The 19,490-nt window shown below is 40.3% G+C and overlaps 3 protein-coding genes across 4 annotated transcripts in view; 1 reads left to right on the top strand and 2 right to left on the bottom strand.

The window, feature by feature from the left end:
• Positions 1-7,621, bottom strand: part of rngtt (RNA guanylyltransferase and 5'-phosphatase) — an 86,812-nt gene extending 79,191 nt beyond the window's left edge. Inside the window, exons 1-6 of the mRNA XM_058056207.2 lie at positions 7,208-7,621; positions 6,330-6,439; positions 6,145-6,248; positions 5,982-6,070; positions 3,116-3,191; positions 952-1,198 (exon numbers count right to left, since the gene is read on the bottom strand). Coding sequence (XP_057912190.2) covers positions 952-1,198; positions 3,116-3,191; positions 5,982-6,070; positions 6,145-6,248; positions 6,330-6,439; positions 7,208-7,271 — 690 coding nt within the window. The 5' untranslated portion in view covers positions 7,272-7,621. The remainder of the gene's footprint in view (positions 1-951; positions 1,199-3,115; positions 3,192-5,981; positions 6,071-6,144; positions 6,249-6,329; positions 6,440-7,207) is intronic.
• Positions 7,622-8,199: 578 nt separating this feature from the next.
• LOC131107533 (interleukin-6 receptor subunit beta-like) lies at positions 8,200-18,256 on the bottom strand. Its single transcript, XM_078799010.1, has 17 exons — positions 17,904-18,256; positions 16,288-16,446; positions 15,147-15,416; positions 14,943-15,072; positions 14,686-14,870; positions 14,494-14,606; positions 14,396-14,419; positions 13,160-13,319; positions 13,013-13,095; positions 12,718-12,931; positions 11,350-11,514; positions 11,037-11,138; positions 10,828-10,971; positions 10,600-10,740; positions 9,326-9,410; positions 9,154-9,235; positions 8,200-8,845 (listed from the first exon to the last, which is right to left on the bottom strand). Exons 2-17 carry the CDS (start codon positions 16,334-16,336, stop codon positions 8,438-8,440), a joined length of 2,355 nt encoding a protein of 784 aa, XP_078655136.1. The 5' UTR covers positions 16,337-16,446; positions 17,904-18,256; the 3' UTR covers positions 8,200-8,437.
• Positions 17,685-19,052, top strand: rdh14b (retinol dehydrogenase 14b). 2 transcript variants are annotated; one of them, XM_078799011.1, is made up of 3 exons: positions 17,685-18,270; positions 18,381-18,574; positions 18,641-19,052. In XM_078799011.1, exons 1-3 carry the CDS (start codon positions 17,917-17,919, stop codon positions 18,999-19,001), a joined length of 909 nt encoding a protein of 302 aa, XP_078655137.1. In that variant the 5' UTR covers positions 17,685-17,916; the 3' UTR covers positions 19,002-19,052. The 2 variants fall into 2 exon arrangements, with proteins under 2 accessions (XP_078655137.1, XP_057913629.2); XM_058057646.2 differs by having other exon boundaries at positions 17,694-18,270; positions 18,381-19,052.
• Positions 19,053-19,490: the final 438 nt, after the last annotated feature.

Raw genomic sequence — 19,490 nt, 5'->3', positions numbered from 1 at the left:
CATTCCAAAAACATGCTAGGTTAATTGGCCACAGGTGTGAATGGTTGTTTGTCTATATGTGCCCTGTGATTGGCTGGCGACCAGTCCAGGGTGTACCCCGCCTCTCGCCCGAAGACAGCTGGGATAGGCTCCAGCACCCCCCGCGACCCTTGTGAAGAAAAAGCGGTAGATAATGAATGAATGAATGTATATAGATCCTAATAAATGATTGCTGTTTAAGTGTTAGCTATGGCCTTCTATACCGTGTGGAAGTGGTAAGTTTTTTGGCTGCAAACTTTGTTCTTCCCTCCTACTCAGTTTCAAACCCATTCTGACATTTAGAATAAATAAATAGGAGGCTAACGAGTTAGCTCTCCATTTTGCTATGCTTAAACTGGCAGCCGTCTCTTATGTGCTATAACCAAGGCTAGCAGTAGTGTCGTAGTGCACGTCAATATATCAATCAATTGACAAATGTCACAAGCAACCCACATTATGTTTGATATACAACAACAAGTGAGTTATTTTGTCTTATTAATGCTTATTGTATCTACTATATTAGGTATTATGAGTACAAAGGTGACTATAGGGGTGTTATTTCATGTTGACAGGGCTCTAATAATGTTAAATCATGATTTTAGAATGCTCGAACTATGAAAGTACCTTTAGTAATCTTGAATTCTACTTCACAGAAATTCACTTATTGCAGTCAGGTCTGGAACCAATTAACCGCGATAAACAAGGGACGACTGTGCAAAGGAAAATAACTGAGCCGATATGATGATGATCCCCGTCTCCTCCAGCTATCACCCATGCTAACCACTCCAAACTCCCGGCTTCAAACTATTCAATGGCAAAAAAAAAATCAAGAGCTGACCATCTGGCCCAAATTTGTCATCAAACAAACCCATAATGTCTCCCACAGTCACCTTGGTGTCATCATTCCATCAAACATACCAATTACTGTCTTACCAGTTTAAGCGTCTCTTTCTTGCGTTTGCCAGGCATTGACCCTGAAGAGCTCGGCCCAGACTCCTGCCCCACGGCGTTACCGTCATCGTCCACTTCACCGTCATCCTCGAAGCACCACTCGGGCAGCGCAGGGGCAGGGGGTGTGTCCTCCTCGTCACCATAGCGACGGAAAAGCTCTTTGAGGTAGTCGCCCTTGTAGATCCCGGGGGCTCGTGCCTGGGCGAAAGCCACTACGGCTGCTTCCACGCTGATAAGAGCAACAGGACTGGATTATCATATCAAACTGACCAGGTTTTCGTTGTTGTTATTGACTCTTAATGCACATACATGCAGGTACACTTGCCCCAAATCAATGCGACTATCAATATAATAATTGACTAAAATAGTATATCCCCATTATATTTTTACTGTAGTGGTTATAGTTTGCACTGCATGTAATTTAGTTTTATTTAGTTAAGACAAAATACACTGCAGTTCTACAATGCTTCAAACTACAACCACAGTCATAAACATTGCAGGGGTGTCCAAAGTATGCATCTTGTGCACTTTTTAAATCAAACCATATAGATATGCAGAAACGTGTGTTGTCACTAACATTACATTGCTTTTTTTTCCAACATTGTCCATTTGTCTTGTAATAGTATGACTTAATTATTAGAATATTTTGACTTAATTATCATAACATTATGACATTTACCAAACCTAATTTTCCTAAAACAAGTTTATTTTTTGGTTTTGTCGGATTTTCATATTGTGACATTTTCCCCTCTTTAATATTTCAACTTTACTCTATTTATGATTAGATTAGATTAGATACACCTGTTCTATTTTTAGAACAGCCACATTCCAGGGAAAACGAGAATTTACAGACTTTTCACAGCCTTGTAGCTCAGCCATACGGCCACGTAGAATCGTGATTAACGGCTCATTTTTTAGATAAACTTCTCAACTCTCCCTGTGGCTAAATGCTAACTGCTAGCATGTTAGCATTTAAGCTAATCTACTTATGTCTAAAGGCAAATACACACATGGCATGATGTAGGAAGGTTATAGGACAACCTTGGCACTTTCTAAACTTGAGGCCCTCTTGCTAGGTGCTAGCATGATGACTGTTAGCATGTTAGCATTTTAGCTAATTTACTCATTTCTAAAGGCAAATAGACACATGGCATGATGTGGGGACACTATGGGACTGCATCAACCTTTTCGGTCCTTGAGGCTGTCTTGCTAGGTGCTAGCATGGTAGCCGTTGGCGCACCGGGCCCGAGGTTCACAGCACAGGTGGCAAGCCCATCAAAATTTCCACGGGAATTTTCTAGTTTTTCATGCTATTGTATGTATTTTTAGAATGTGCCGAGGACCGATAAAAAGCAGTCCCAGGACACAGACAGCCCCAAGACCACACTTTGGAAACCCCCCGTTCTATGTTTAAGTAACATGAAAGTCATGTTACTTAAAAAAAAAAACATGATAAATACATCTGTTTTTAACTATGAAAAACATATCTTCATTAAGTACTGTTGTGTTAAAAACTCAGGTTCCTCCAGAAGGCCACCCTGACAGGGTGAATCCAAGGTGAGCATTATCTGGTACTGGACGAGATTACATCATAAATTGTATAAAATAAATACCTACGGTATATATGCATTGTATATAGATTTGTGATGATTTGATGGATGACAGCAAAGATAACACTTGCAGATTACCAAAGGGAAAAAATAGAATCCAAGGAGATCATCTGATAGTCGAGTTATCTCCCAAGCACAACACAGGAAGGGTCTGACGCTGTGGGAATATTCATTACACAGGAAGTGGTGGGTGGTGGGAGGGTCTGATCAGCCTACGTGTCTACAGCAGCTTCTTGTCTTCTCAGACAGCTGCTCCACCTCTGTCCAAAGTCTTCCCTCCCTCCCTTCCTCCCCAGTTCACCATGTTCGGCAACTGTAAATCAATTAACATCTCTGGCCATGGGGAGATAAGCTCTACGCCAACCAGTCAGCTTGACAGAGCCTAATGTTGATTGGTGGTGACATCTCGTGTCATCAAACATACAGAAACAATCAAGAAAGGAAGCGGATTACAGAGTGATGGAAGGGAATTGCAGGACACGGCTTATTATGCAAGATGTTGTGTAACAAAAGACTGTTGAAGTTTCCATCTTTACCTCCAGTCCATCTTCTCCACCAGGTAGGCACATATCAAAAAGCCTGTCCGGTTGAAACCGTGCGTGCAGTGGACACCTTTGGGACACCAGAAAGCGACAACACAGTCAAGAGAGAGCGAGAGGGGGGGAAAAAAAAAATCCAATATTGCACCACAGTCACGTATTGTCAATTTAATTTTGCATATTGGAGAGTGCCATATTTAAATTCTGCAGCCCTGAGGAAAAAGCACACTCAATACAATCAATCATGCCAATGTTCCCTCCTTCACATGCATACAAGTCATTACGGCACTGACTGATATTTTCATGGTGATCAAAAAGGATGAAGCGTAAATAAAAACATTCATTTATGTTGGTCAGGGTTACAAGTCAGCTTGAACCTATCCCAACTGGCTTTGGGCAAAAGGCGGACATCCTATAACGTCCAATTACCCGAGTATGCATGTTTTTGTGCAGGTACACCCTACAAATAAAGAACCAGAACCACCTGGATGTGAAGTAGACAATCTAACCACACTGACTGAACTCACTATATTCGATAAACATATGGAAAACTTCCCTACATTATTCCAAAATTGAGTATATCCTGCATTTTGGCTGACGCTTCATATGCACAGCAAGATTACCCCGGCAACATCACACTCCATTGGAGATCAAATGAGCCCGACATCAGGTCCTGGTGAGCACATTTACAAGCCCAGCTGTCTAATCTGGACACAACTCTGGTAGAAACAACAAAGTATGTAATCACCAGCTGGATAAAGACTGGACACACACATGCGGTTTGCGGTTACGTCCAAGCCAGACAGGCGCTATAGTATATTGGAGTAGACAATGGTCCAAAGAGAAGGAAGAGAGCACCCTGCTGTCACTTGGGTGAAAATACAACTTCAAGGGGGTCTTTGATGGTGACTAACAAAAAGAGGAACACAAATACACTCCACTTTTGTTTTAACAGTGGTGGGGGTTTGCACTCTAGTAAGTGACATTCTAATTATACGTGCTACTAAAACAACATATACAGCGAAATGGTATGCAATACGCAAATGCAAGCGTAAAACTGGATAAATATTGCCCTCTGCTGGACAAATGAGGCAATTCCATTAATAATAGATTATGAAAACTAATCCTTTTGTGTATCGTAATTTCCTAATTGTGAATCCTATCCTAAAACACATGATAGCAAAATGTAAAATAAACGAATGATTAAACTGGTAAATGGGATGTTTTGCGGGGGAAGTTTACCCATCATTCACAATCAGGGGTCTCAAACACGCGGGCCAAATGTGGCCCGCAGGACACTAGTTTGAGGCCCCGGCCTTGATATGAAAGTTTAATGTTTAATGTTAGTGCGGTTCACAGTTTGATATGGATGCTGTATGGTATCATGTACCCAGAAAAAAATTATTACGTTTGATTAATGTTCATGTTAAAGGTCAAATAACTGTTAATAGTTATCCTCCCTATCCGTGTGGAAGTGGTAAGTTTTTGGCTATTTAAGTTTAAAGGAAATAACTTGAAGGCTACCGTTTAGGTCGCTAGCTCTCTAGTTTGCAAGTTAGCATGTGTCTCAAGACCCTGCAGTTGCGCAATATGTTGTAAATAAAAAGAGTATAAATGTGACTATAGTCGTGTTTTGTCATGTCTACAGGGCTCTAATAATGCTTTGTTCATTTTAATCTGAAAAAAATAATTTGTCTACCCACCAACTATATGTGGTTTCTTAAGTTTTTATTATTTGCCGTTTTATTATTATTATTATATTTATTTCTTTATTACTGATTGATTGATTTTCTTTATTCTTGATTTGTTTATTTATTTTTCATCTTATTTTGTGTAGAAAAATAAAAAGTAAGATATTTGAGAACAGTGGAATGTTTTATCAGAGCTTTTCTTGTAGAAAATTGGAACCAAAGCAAAGTTTTAAAAAAAAAATAGTTTTTAATAAATGCAGGTTTTTTTTTTTTTTTTTTTTGAAAACCTGATGCGGCCCAGTCTCACCCAGATCCTAGCTCCAGTGGACCCCAAGTAAATTGAGTTTGAGACCCCTGTTCATAATCCTTATGTGAAACATGAACACATATTTATTTCAATTTTCTGTGCATTATAACACGAGAAAACTAGTTAATATGAGCTAGCTATGGTCAAATGGTTAGCATGTTGACCACACGGTCAGGAGATCAGGAAAACCCGAGTTTGATTCTCCGCTTGGGCATCCCTATGCATACTTATGCTAGCTCTGTCAACATCAACAGCATCGACAACACTTACGATGTCCGCTCTCATTGGGATGGTTGTGTCTTCCAGCACATAACGTGCGCTCCAGTCCTCAGGTCAAAAATGCTGACGGCAAATGAGCATCTTGTCGAGTCTTTGTAGCGAAATGGAGAGCTAGGTATCTGAGACTAGCGATTAGCGACGCAGCGTGTTAGTCCGCCTGATAAAAATAGTTTGCCATGCTAGCTGCTACAATAATGATATCTCTGTCGCTTGGTTAATATGCAAGTCGGTTATGTAAATGGAACACTGTTGCCGCTTTTTCGAGGGGTTTCTTTTATGAAAGTTAAAGTGTCAAAATAAGTACTTCCCATGACATCCGTTGCTAGCTAGCTCATATTAACTAAACTAAAACTGCTATGCTGCATAACGACACACAAGACCAACCTCCGAGATCTCAGTTCAGCGAACACAAAAGAATAAATTCTGGACGTGTGTGGCTTTGTCTTTGGCTTTTGGCAACAATTATTACAAAAAACTTCAGCATAATTTACCTTTTTACAGTAGTTAACTTCTTATATGTGTAAGAATTCTTACATATGTGTGCAACGCATTCCCATTCAAGATGTTTAAGATAATGGCTCCTCACCTATTAGGTCTGTGGAATTCTTCTCCATGAAGTGTTCACACAGGCGGATGAACATAGCTGTCGTGTCCTTGGAAGGACATTCTCCATGACTGGAACAAAGACGATAGTAAGTGGATCTTCTACTTTAATAAACTTAACGAAAAGAATCATGTCCATCACTTACCCTTTACACTGAAGCTTTAAGTATTTGATTCCTTCTTTTTCAATGTCGTTGTGGTCATAAAAGCGAGTTGTGTTCGTCAAATCCACAAGCAAACCCATTTTGACCTAAAGAAAGACCAAAAATAGGTTGTGAAAGGGGGGTTTCTATTAAAAAAAAAAAAACACAGCAATTATTTTCATCCTTACGTTTAGACTTTTCAAGTAGTTGGACAGCATGTTCGGGTAAAACCGGTTTTCTTCTGCAACCTGGTCATCGTATCTGGGACCCAGCATCGTTTTCATTGGCAAGAATTTACCTGGAGAGAACAAATATATGGAATATATGGATAATTAGGAGGGAAAGTCAGGTGATTTCTGGAAAGGTACAGCTACTTTACATAAATAACGAAAACAAGATACTGTATTTTCTTTAAAACAGCAAAAGTCACATTTTTTTGGTTTGTTTTTTACCGTCTTGGAGACCATATTTTACGCATGCGCAAAGAGGCACGAGAGCAGCCATGTTATTTGTTTTGACACGTGATAGATGGACAAACCTACTACTCACTCATGGCAACTGCTAGTTTAAAATAAATAAATAAAACAACAAAATACGGCACACAATAACACATATGAATTCAAATCTAAAAAAGCAATGTGGTGGTTTATTTCTATAGAGCGTGGTAGCACAACATGGATAGCATAATACTATCTTGGAGATTAATAAAGTATCGATCTAAGACTCCTCCAAACTCCCATGTTTACTATGTAATATGTCAGCCTGGATGGGGTAAGTAACCCTGCACACACGTTTTGTGGGCGACTTATGAGTGATTTATTAGTGATTCATTTATTACGGAGTAGCTGATGTTGAGCTGTTGTGATGCTAACCCCATTGAGTTAGCTAGCAGCTGGTTTTTACTGTTTATTTGAGCATGAACTACTCAGAGATAGTTCCAAAAATGTTTTCTTTTGCAAATTTTTGCAGACAACAGTGAGCAATATGAATTCCGTAAAGAGTACCAACATCACTACCTGTACTGTAAATGAAGCTAATACATGCAACTGGAGCTCAGCTGTCTCACCTGCCACTGGTTGCCCTCTTCTGGGACAATTCCGCCAGCGAGGAGGGGGCCCGGTGTGTGACATATTCAGCGTCCAGTCGTACGTAGTATTTTTCGGTGCTACTCGCCGGTTATGATGATGCAAGACGTCTGCACAATGCGACCTTAATCCCCGGTTGTGGTTCACCCAAACACCGCGGATTCAAGGCCCTTTAGCAGCTCGACTACTTCATTTAGGAATATCGTTCCAAAAAATCCTTCGACAAATCAACCTGCTGAAAGGACGCCGGGCATTTAGTTTTTTTGTTATTTTATCAGCTCCTACCCTGCAGTCCTAATTGTTAGCAATTTCTAACAGAGTCCTTACAAGATAAGCATGGTAGCTAAGTCAGGCTAAATAAGATTCATGCGCCATAGTGCCTGTGTTGCGTTCCCTATTTCTCCCGGAAGTTGGAATTTCCAAACTCTTTGTTGTCTCAGACGTTCACAAGATCAAGTCTGTGATGTCAGCAGTGCGTAATGTTTGTTGAAGTGCATTTCAACGAGGGCATGCTAATCTTTATTACCTTTCATAACGAAAGTGTTTATTTCAATGAGAATTGGGAGTATTACAGTTTCACATTTTTCCCAGATATCGTGTTATACTGTTATACTGAACACATCGCGCAGTTTTATTGTAATTTTGGAAGAATTTCATTAATATTTGATATATTATCGTGAAAAGAAATTGCAAACAGGATAAGTTTCCATGGAAGCGTCGTCATCCTAGTTATCAGACTTCCGAGGTACGTGAACGTAGCATTGTCGCATGTAATAACAGCGAACTCCTTTATGGTGCTGCCCTCTACAGGTAGATAATGCAAATGACCCACTAGTTTTTTTTTTACAATACAGTTATTATATATATATATATATATATATATATATATATATATATATATATATATATATATATATATATATATATATATATATATATATATATATATGAAACATACAGAATCACATTTATGCTATGGTATGTCATTTAATCAATTTTTAATGCATTGGGGAAAAAAACATTATTCGTGCTTTAATACAGTTCCACATTTTAATACATAGGTATTATCTTAGATAGATAATATCAATTATCTTAGTGGAAATTAATTATTCCATGTATCATTCATGATGCCATGCAACATGCTTTTATTAATGATGTATATTCAACAGTTGGTATGTACAAATAGTATGATAGATGGAATACATGCACTTCTATTTCTCTAACTTGCCCTGATATTGCTCAAATATGTCCACAGTGACATAAACAGACACCGGTGTTGATAATTCCTGCTGCGTCATTGGAAGCAGACAATTCCATTCTTTACCGCCACTTTGGGTGGGGCTTTCTACAGAACCTTGGCTTCTATATGGGCTTAATGGACTGCCGCCCTCAGAGAGCAGCACAGTCGATTCCATGGAAGACTGATTGAAAGTGTCTTCAGTTTCGTGCGGCCTTTTATCGGGCTCTGCGATAACAGCGGGGTTGTTGTCTTGCTCCTTGTGGACACCGGTTGGGTCAAGGTGGGTATCCGGAGTGGAAATCGGCTGTGGTTCCTCAATGTAAACGGGTTCACAAAGGCTTTCTGATGGATAACTGAATGGCCGGAAAAGGAACATCCCCTGGGGGTTAGAGTAGTTTACTGTGGGTCAGTCAGAGCACTGATAGGATATTTGTTTCGATCTCAAAGTGAATTAAAGATCTTTTAAATTTAAATATTGTATTGAGCCGAATATAAGACTGCTGGTGTATGTGAGTGACACAAAGAAAAGCTCTGACTCACTTGGGGAGAAGTCAGTTGGCACCACATCTTGGTTTTTATGTATTCATCTTGAGTTCTTAGACTTTTTAATAGAAAAAATGCTGTCTTATATTTGTGTCAATACAGTTTTAAATCATATAATATAACGCCCTCGTTCATTAACATCACCTTTTGATGACTTGCTGTGGGCCACAGCGCCACAGAACTGAGGCCGGGGTTCGGCACCTGCTTCTTTAAGAATCTCTTCCACCTAAAAGACGGATGGATAGGGAACACCTTGTTGGAATTTATGGAACATTCACTGCTCAGAATGTTTGGTCAAAAATAGACAAAAACTTACTGTATGGCGCAGCATAACCCTACAAATAACACACCCACTATGATGACGACTCCAAAGATAATCAGTGGTCTGACCATCCTCGGATCTATCAAAAGAAGCCCACATTTGGCATGTTGATTTGGCTTTTTCACACGTTTGCATGCATGACTCAAATAGCAGTATATGATTGTAGTGACCGACTGAATCCAGCAGAGGGTACTGTTTTAGAAACTTAGCTCTGGGGTGACAAGGTCTTTTTTTATTGGCTCGAGGAACATAAAAAAATAACATTTTTATGGAGCAGACCAAAAATTTAGGGGGGGAAATCTGGGAACCTTTTAAAAAAACATACGATTTGATGCTTGAATGGTCTGAATCGAGTAAAAAGGTAACAAAAAACTGTCGGAATAAGAATAATTGGTGGGGAAACGCCTTTGTCAATTGAGAACTTGAGGGCATTCATTCATTCATTTTCTACCGCTTTTTCCTCACGAGGGTCGCGGGGGTGCTGGAGCCTATCCCAGCTGTCTTTGGGCGAGAGGCGGGGTACACCCTGGACTGGTGGCCAGCCAATCACAGGGCACATATAGACAAACAACCATTCACACTCACATTCATACCTATGGACCACTAGACCGCCGCCTTGAGGGCATTCACACAACAAAAATGTTTTTACAGCAACAAAGTAAAATATAAGTTGCAATTTTACGAGAATTCCGTTTATTACGTTCACATATTTAAGAAATATTTGTTGTCATATGAAAATGAAGGCGGCACGGCAGTCGAGTGGTTAGCGCGCAGACCTCACAGCTAAGAGACCAGGGTTCAATTCCACCCTTGGCCATCTCTGTGTGGAGTTTGCATGTTCTCCCCGTGCATGCGTGGGTTTTCTCCGGGTACTCCGGTTTCCTCCCACATTCCAAAAACATGCTAGGTTAATTGGCCACTCCAAATTGTCCATCGGTATGAATGTGAGTGTGAATGGTTGTTTGTCTATATGTGCCCTGTGATGTGCAGGGTGTACCCCGCCTCTCGCCCGAAGACATCTTGGATAGGCTCCAGCACCCCCGTGACCCTCGTGAGGAAAAAGCGGTAGAAAATGAATGAATATGAAAATGAAATCATGTGTATGAAGAAAGTGGTGGGAAGAAAGTAGAGTCTGTGGTGGTGAGTCATGTGCAAGAGTCGCTACAGTTTAGGGGACTTCCATCTCCGAACCAAATTAGCAGAGAGACATCCAGAGGTCAAGCTACAGTTTTTCCATTCATTCCCCCAACATGAGAAACAGTACTTACCAAATTTCTTGGTATTAAAGTGCTTTACGTTGCTTTGACTAGCTCCAGTCTGGGCTACAGCCTTCACATGGGTGCTGTACTGGGTGTCCGGGGTGAGATCTTTCAAATGAACCTCCTGTTTGGTACCATCTACTGTGATATCTGGGGGTGGGGGGGAACATATTGAAAAGATGCCATGATTACAAGAATATCCGAACAAATAAACAGGAAAGTGACTTGCCAACTTACTAAGCTGACGTCCTTCCCCTATTCCGTAAAAAACAACATAGTGGAAAATAACACCGCCGCACACTTCCTGTGGCTGCATACTCCAACTCACATGGGCGCTTTTGTCACTCGCTTCAACATTGATATGGATGAAATTTCCTGGACCTGCAGTGGACCATCGTGTTGGACATCAAGACTTAACCAAATGAGGTCAAATATATGATCAGAACCTGATACTGAGGAGCAGATGTGCAAGGCCTGTGTGCCGAGGCCCGTCTTGCCATCAAAGAGTGGCGTGACTGTGATGTTGTGTGGCGTTTTAACCGGAAGTCCTGGAAGACATTTTTCAAAATGAACAATGATGATAATGATGTCAGTCTATAATATCCTTCTGCTAATGCACTATCCATAATAATGCATCCCGCATGATGAAGGATAAGACTAATGGTCACACGATCCACACCCATGAGATACTACTCCATTAATAATAGCCATTAAGGACCTCCCAAACTAACATCTCTACCGTGAATGTTCCTCACCTACCAAACAGTGATGTGCTGGTAGAGTTAGTTTCCATCCAGTGGTACCGATGCCCATCAGAGGTCCAATCGACCATGTAACCACTAACTAACTGAGCGGGAGCATCCCAGCTGACGTGGATAACACCATGGCGGCTTGAAGTTTGCATGTTTGCAACGTGGGGGAGGCCTGACAGAAGCAAAGTCATAAAATGTATTATTGGACAAATGATTGCACATTAGTGGCAACTGCAAGTATGAGTGATGCATCATGAGCTCTAATGGGCCAATAACTGGTGTTGAGTATAATGACTGACATGTAAACTGATCATTGATACCGCCTGTCATCATTGACGTGTAGATTGAACAATGAAAGAGCGACCACACCAATGACTAATGATGTGTGTCGTGATAGTAGAGAGACCAGTGAGGGAGCAACGTAACCGACCAATAACTGGTGCTGCGTGCCATGAATGATATGTAGATTGATCAGTGAAGTTGTAACATATTATAGCTGACCAATAACCAGTGCTGCACTCATGAATGACATGTGGAGTGACCAATGAGGGAGTGGTGCACCAATAACTGGTGCTGCGTGCCATGAATAACATGTAGATTGACCAATGAAGTTGTACTATACTGCAACTTACCAATAACTGGTTCTATGTGCCATGATTGACATGTAGATTGACCAATGAAGTTATACTATACTATAACTGACCAATAACTGGTTTTCTGTGCCATGAATGACACGTACTGTAGATTGACCAATGAAGTTGTACTATAGTATAACTGATCAATAACTGGTTCTATGTGCCATGATTGACATGTAGTTTGACCAATGAAGTTATACTATACTATAACTGACCAATAACTGGTTTTCTGTGCCATGAATGACACGTGCTGTAGATTGACCAATGAAGTTGTACTATACTATAACTGACCAATAAATGGTTTTCTGTGCCATGAATGACACGTACTGTAGATTGACCAATGAAGTTGTACTATACTATAACTGACCAATAACTGGTTCTGCGTGCCATGAATGACACGTGCTGTAGATTGACCAATGAAGTTGTACTATACTGTAACTGACCAATAACTGGTTTTCTTTGCCATGAATGACACGTACTGTAGATTGACCAATGAAGTTGTACTATACTATAACTGTCCAATAACTGATGCTGCGTGCCATGATTGACATGTAGATTGACCAATGAAGTTGCACTACACTATAACTGACCAATAACTGGTGCTGCTTGTCATGATTGACATGTAGATTGACCAATGAAGTTGCACTACACTATAACTGACCAATAACTGGTGCTGCTTGTCATGTAGATTGACCAATGAAGTTGTAACATACAATAAGTGAAAAATAACTGGTACTTACTTTCTCCAACAGCAGGAACATAAACACTATCCTGTGCCAGCAGGGCCTCATTGTGATGAACCTTGAGCTTTAATCTGTGTGCCTCTTCATCCACATGAATCCGACATGTTGAATTGCCACATACAGTATGGCCATAATCTATATCAATCACATTCTTGTTGGCAGTCAGATGGATAGAATACATAAATGCTCCTTGGCATGTTGATGGAATCTCCTGCGATGGAGGGGAGGACATTAATGTGGAGAGGTTGGGGTCAAATGTGAACATGCAGGAGTGAAAAACAAGTTTCCTTACCGTCCACATGGCATAAACATTTCTTACGCCATCTTGGTCTGCTTCTGTGACCTTCCTCCAAAGATGCAACTTAACATCACTCCCTGTGAAGGTGAAAGATGATGATGATTGAAAAAGCCATTCCGTATTTAAATGATTTTAAATTACCGCGTAGTTCCGTCAGAAGCCTTTCCTCCAGGCTCCATTCACTCCATGGAGCTTGGTCCAAAGCACAGCGAACTGAAACTTTGTAGTAAGTACAGGAATCCACGTTGTCAATGGTTATCTTCCCTTTATGTCTAGGCTCTAAAGTTGTATTCAGCACCTTCTAGAGAAAAGAGGAACATATTAGTGCAGTACTACAATTCTAGTAAGAGGGTCGCGGGGGGTGCTGGAGCCTATGTATGATAACGTATGTGTTCATTATTACTATAATCATGCTTGAAGTATGAGCATATAGTCATATAAAAGGCATATTTTTACTACATTATTATAATTATGATTTTTTTTCGTGTTAATTATTCCTATTATCATGACTGAAGTAACATAAGCATAAAGTACTATATTCATTCACTTATCCTCACAAGAGTCGCGGGTATGCTGGAGCCTATCCCAGCTGTCTTCGGGTGAGAGGCAGGGTACACCCTGGACTGGTCGCCAGCCAATCACAGGGCACATATAGACAAACAACCATTCACACTCACATTCATACCTATGGACAATTTGGAGTCGCCAATTAACCTAGCATGTTTTTGGAATGTGGGAGGAAACCAGAGTACCCGGGGAAAACCCACGCATGCACGGGGAGAACATGCAAACTCCACACAGAGATGGCCGAGGGTGGAATTGAACCCTGGTGTCTTAGCTGTGAGGTCCGCACGCTAACCACTCGACCGCCGTGTCACCGCCTTCATTTTCATATGACAACAAATATTTCTTAAATATGTGAACGTAATAAACGGAATTCTCGTAAAAATTGCAACTTTTTTTACTTTATTACTGTAAAAACATACAGATTATTTTTGTTGCGCGCTAACCACTTGATCGCCGTGCCGCCCAGGTACCAAACAATTTTAAGATTTTTTTTTTTTTTAAGAAAAATAAAACACGTCAATAAAATGCAGTGCAACATGTATAAAGTATAATTAAGTAAGGAACTGTAGAGATGGATGGCATGTGGAATGAATGAGGTCCAGTGGCGTTCACTGTGGGAACGGAACCGGGGGAGTCTATTGCCTGATTTAGCGGATGGGTGGGTTTAGAATCAGAATCAAAATCGCATTTATTGTCATTGTATAGCATACAACAAAATTTGAGTGCAACTCCATGATGCATTTTATAGAAAGTAAAAATAAGAATAAAGAAAAGGAATAAGAATATAAATATAAACACTACCAACATTACCTCTGATGCCTCTTGATCACCAACCTGCAACAAAAAAAGACTTAAGTCACATTTCCTTGTGTCACAATGAAATGTTTTTTTTTCTCCATCTTCAGTACCTTGCTGTATTTGACTTGACAGTGGTGTTTTGCGGACATGGCTGATATGGACCACTCGGCTACCACATGACCAGGGAAAGCAGTTAGGTTCAAATTTGGAGGGAGAATTTGCACTGAGGAAGGGAACACAGTGCAGTTAAGTCAAGTTTCTTTTATAAGAAATACATCTAAAACATGATTTAGGTTGCTTACATATGTGATGGGGCTCAAATTGGTACACATCGGAGTAAACCTCCCAGTGGTGGGTCTTTGCTCTCACTGTTACGTTGTAGTTGCCCACCAGAGTTATATTATTTGACAAATGCACGTCTTTAAACGTGCACGTCGTGACGTGTGAGCTGCAGATTTCAAAGTATGACGCGTGCAGCCAAGAGGAGCTACAAAAAAATACACATTACTTGGAGAAAAATACTAATAGTTGACTTGAGGCGGAGAAGAGGAGAGCCCACCATAGTACAGTGTAGTTTATCTGCTGGGGGGCATCCAGCTGATGCTTCCAACTGCAAGTGAAGAGCTGCGGTACACCACCCCATGAGTCCTTTTTATAGTGCCATATGCAGCCTACATTGGTGGGTTTTGCTACATTAAAAAAAAGGAAGTCGGTCCATTATTGCATCATGCATGGAAATTATGAATAATAATAAACATCTTACAGTATGTTCTGATGGTGGTCCCTCCGAGGATTTCCTTGGTGTCCTCACTGTGGCATTGAAGTGCAGCTTTGCGCAGAGTGAAGTTCCTCAGAGACACGACCGTGTGAGACGAGTTGATCCATCTGGATAAGTTCCGGGGTAATATTTTGTTGTTTTGTGTCCAAAACACTTTTCCGCGGACACACAGACTCTGGCACACGATCTCGGTATCAGATCCCACTTCAATGTACACATTTTTGGGGACGACGTCACATGTGCCGTTACCTCGTACTGTAGGAAGCAAAGATTGTTTTTTTGTACAAAATGCAACATATTAAATAGGGTTATATTATAGTTATAATATAATTATTAGGGATGTCTGATATTGGCTTCTTTGCCGAAAACCAATATTCCGATATTGTCCAACTCTCAATTTCCATACGTATCTCCTGTGGTGGAATGAACAACAGCATTTTTTTTACCGATATTGCATTTTTATGCTAATGGGACATCCGTAATAATTACATCATCATAATAATGTATTGTATTATTATATTTTTACAAGATAATATTTATTCATTTTCTACCGCTTATCCTCCCACATTCCAAAAACATGCTAGGTTAATTGGCGACTCCAAATTGTCCATAGGTATGAATGTGAGTGTGAATGGTTGTTTGTCTATATGTGCCCTGTGATTGGCTGACGACCAGTCCAGGGTGTACCCCGCCTCTTGCCTGAAGACAGCTGGGATAGGCTCCAGCATACCCGCGACCCTTGTGAGGATAAGCGGATGAATATAGTACTTTATGTTTTATGTTTTACTGCTTTATGTTACTTCAGTCATGATAATAGGAATAATTAAAAATCATAATTAAAATATATAATAATGTAATAAAAATATGCCTTTTCTATGACTATATGCTCATACTTCAAGCATGATAATAGTAATAATGAACACATACGTTATCATACATTTGCGGTCAATTCAGTATATATGCGAGTATGCTCATATGCAAGCAATAATAAACCACATTTCCACCACAAAGAATTCCAAATAGCAACCAAAACCACAATAAATTCAGACTAAACTCGATTCCCAAACATTTCAAAGGCTTCATTGCTGAAATGAACATAGTCGGCACAGAAGGAATGACTTCTTACCTTCAGATGGTGAGATGATGACAATCAGCAGTAGCAGGAAGCAAAACATATCTCTCCTAAAGTCCTACAATCTACATTTAAAGTTAGGATTTAGTTCTTCAGCTTGACTGTGGTGACTGCATACCACAGTGCCACCCATGTTCCCCAACGAGTCCTGGTCTGAGACACAAAAGAGAGGAACTGAAATGAAGGGTAAAAGTAAGAAACAGGAGGTATTACCCAACTGGAAACATGGCAAGACAAGAGGAAGTAGTGGAGTCAGCCGTCAACCGCCTTTGAGTGCAGCATGAGAGAAGATTGGTAATTCATTTTGCTTTTAGCGCATTAGTGACTCATACACCCCCCACCTCCCCAGCCCTAAAGTTCCTAAGAAATAAGTAAAGTAGCTTCACTTTTTACAGCACAATGGCACAAAGTGAACTGTTATACTGTTCTCATTAATACTGCTCCATTTTCTAATATATTCACTTTTTATTTATTCATGACAGCAGGGGTGTCCTAACTTTTTTCACCAAGCTGAAAAATGAATATATGATATTTTTAAAATGCTATGAAGTTGTACAGTATATATTTCAAGAAAAAACAGTATTAAAGATGTGTGATATAGGTGGAATAAGTTAATAATTAGTATGAACATTTAATATTTTCATATTTCCACTTTCCTCTCCAAAAATCTTTGTAAAGTTTGTTTTTGTAAAATTATGACTTTATTCCCATAATATTTTTTACTTTATTCCCATCATATTTGGACTAACCCAAGCCAATTTTCCAGAAATTATCACTTTTTTGGTTTGTGATATTATTTTTCCTCATAAAATGATGAGTTTATTCCATTAAAATATCGGCTTTTTTTCCTCACAATATTTTGGTTTTATTCTCATAAAATTACAACTTTTTTCAATTTTCCAGCTTTCTTCTTGTAAATTTTCTTCTCAAAATTATTGTTCCCATAATATTTTGATTTCATTCTCATAAATTCTAACTTTCTCAGCAACTTAATTTTCAAAAGTTGGTTTCAATATTACATCTTTTTTTAAAATGACATCTTTTTTCTTTCATATTTGGACACCCCTGCATTATAAAATGATTCTGTCAGTCGTCGTCAGTCGTGCAAGTGTACACACAAGCTTGAAATAAAATTTAAAAAAATAAAAATGAAATAAAATGAAAATAAATAAATAAAATGAAATAAACTATTAGCATTATCAAAGTAACTACTACTGTGTCTTTTACACCGAGTTCGTTTTATTTCAACATGTGCTTTTACGCTTTAGACCAGTAATTTTCCTTTTTTTAAAAATTGCGGTTTCACTTGAGTGCTTATTTTAACCTCTGGCCATTACCTGACAGTACCTTAGGTCATCAATAGGAGGCAGTATCGCCTTATTGGCGCCTGTTTTGCCGTAAACACGCGAAGAAGAAGGCGCTAGTTAGCTTGTTGCTAACATGGGACCTATTATGTTATGATTCCGAATTCGGCGTTTTATTTATAAGTTTTCGTTTCTTGTTTTTTTGTTAAACAGACAATAATGACTTGTGTCATAGCAGAACTATGTGTTGAATTATACGTGTAAGAATGTTTGGTCGACCGATACACTTCCGGGTTAACTTTGTACCCTCCACACTTCCATGGCCACCGCGGTGCTCATCGCCGCTGTCGTCGGTGGCGGTGTCCTGCTTCTCATGCGCCGCTTGTTCCCGCGTCAAAACGCTATGAAGCTGCTCCAGTACCCAGCGGACTTGATGCGAGGGAAGACAGTCATTGTAACCGGAGCTAACAGCGGCATTGGGAAGGCCCTAGCCGGGGAGCTTCTCAAACTCCAGGCTCGGGTCATCATGGCCTGTCGGGACCGGAAGAGAGCCGAGGAGGCAGCTCGAGACATCCAGGAAGAGTCTGGACCAGGACAAGGGGAGGTGGTCATTAAAGAACTGGACCTTGCATCACTGAAATCAGTCCGGAAGTTTTGTCAAGAAATTCAGGAGGTGAGGTTATGTTGTGAGTCAGTTGTTTTGCAACGGCTAGATATGAATGTCATTATTATTCTTAAGGAAAATGGTGCATTTTGAAGTGTTTTTTTTTTTTGACCCACCAGGAAGAAAGAAAGATCGACGTCCTTGTCAACAATGCAGGCGTCTACCAGTGTCCCTACTCCAAGACAGAGGAGGGCTTTGAGATGCAGCTGGGTGTCAATCACCTGGGTCACTTCCTGCTCACGCACCTCCTGTTGGACCTCCTGAAGAGGTCGGCCCCCAGCCGCATCGTGGTGGTGTCCTCTAAACTGTACAAGTACGGCCACATCAACTTTGATGACCTGAATAGTGAAAATAATTACGACAAAGCCTTCTGCTACAGTCAGAGCAAGTTGGCCAACCTGCTGTTCACGCTGGAACTGGCACAGCGGCTGGAGGGCACGGGGGTCACGGTCAACGCTCTCACCCCCGGCATCGTGAGGACCGGGCTGGGTAGACACGTTCACATCCCTCTCCTGGCCAAACCGCTCTTCTCCCTCGCGTCGATGCTCTTTTTCAAGACTCCTCTGGAGGGGGCCCAGACCCCTCTTTATCTAGCGTGCTCCCCGGTGGTGGAGGGAGTGTCGGGGAAGTGCTTTGCTAACTGTGAAGAGGAAGAGCTGCTGGCTAAAGCTACAGATGGACAGGCGGCTAAGAAACTGTGGGACATGAGCAGGAAGATGGTCGGACTGGATGACCAATGAAGTATCCAAGCATTTGAAATGTAGTCATTAAAAACATGCTTTAAACTCCCAGTTGGACTGATTTTTGGGCTTCTAATAAACACAAAAGAAATGTTAGTTTCTACATAGAGCAACTTAGGACACAAGGGTGCCGAGTGAAAGGTCACTATACGTAATTAGGCATGTTTGTATACAGTATTAGCAGTACTTTGGCTCCCTCTTGCGGCGAGACGAAGAATTATATGCAGTCAATTCCAGCGTATCAGCGCAAATAACAAGGAAATGATTCGGTTCTTCTGGTAAAAACATACAGAATTAAACGATGATTAATTCAAATATTAGTTGCTAGCAAAGTAAAAACTAAATAAAACTTGAGTTATAAGTTAAAACAGAAGCAATATGTTTATGTTTATATAATGTCTTTAAGGCCTACTGCAAATAAAATAAAATGAAAACCACCAGTCAAAGATCCTCTATATGTCATTTTCAACTGGTGGTTTGCGACACAAA

The sequence above is a fragment of the Doryrhamphus excisus genome, linkage group LG19 (assembly GCF_037039965.1).
Source record: "Doryrhamphus excisus strain RoL-2023G ecotype Guam linkage group LG19, RoL_Dexc_Guam_v1.1, whole genome shotgun sequence".
Classification (NCBI taxonomy): Eukaryota; Metazoa; Chordata; class Actinopteri; order Syngnathiformes; family Syngnathidae; genus Doryrhamphus; species Doryrhamphus excisus.
The sequence above is the reverse complement of the archived record's forward strand: the minus strand, read 5'-3'. Positions and strand labels throughout refer to the sequence as shown.

Excerpts from the sequence above, each read along its gene's own strand:
- LOC131107533 (XM_078799010.1), bottom strand. The coding sequence starts at position 16,336 with ATGTTTTGCTTCCTGCTACTGCTGATTGTCATCATCTCACCATCTGAA. Across the intron at positions 15,073-15,146 it reads GACCACCATCAGAACATACT|CAAAACCCACCAATGTAGGC; the intron begins GTAAGATGTTTA and ends TTTTTAATGTAG. Across the intron at positions 13,096-13,159 it reads GCTTCTGACGGAACTACGCG|GGAGTGATGTTAAGTTGCAT; the intron begins GTAATTTAAAAT and ends TCACCTTCACAG.
- rdh14b (XM_058057646.2), top strand. The coding sequence starts at position 17,917 with ATGGCCACCGCGGTGCTCATCGCCGCTGTCGTCGGTGGCGGTGTCCTG. Across the intron at positions 18,271-18,380 it reads TTTGTCAAGAAATTCAGGAG|GAAGAAAGAAAGATCGACGT; the intron begins GTGAGGTTATGT and ends TTGACCCACCAG.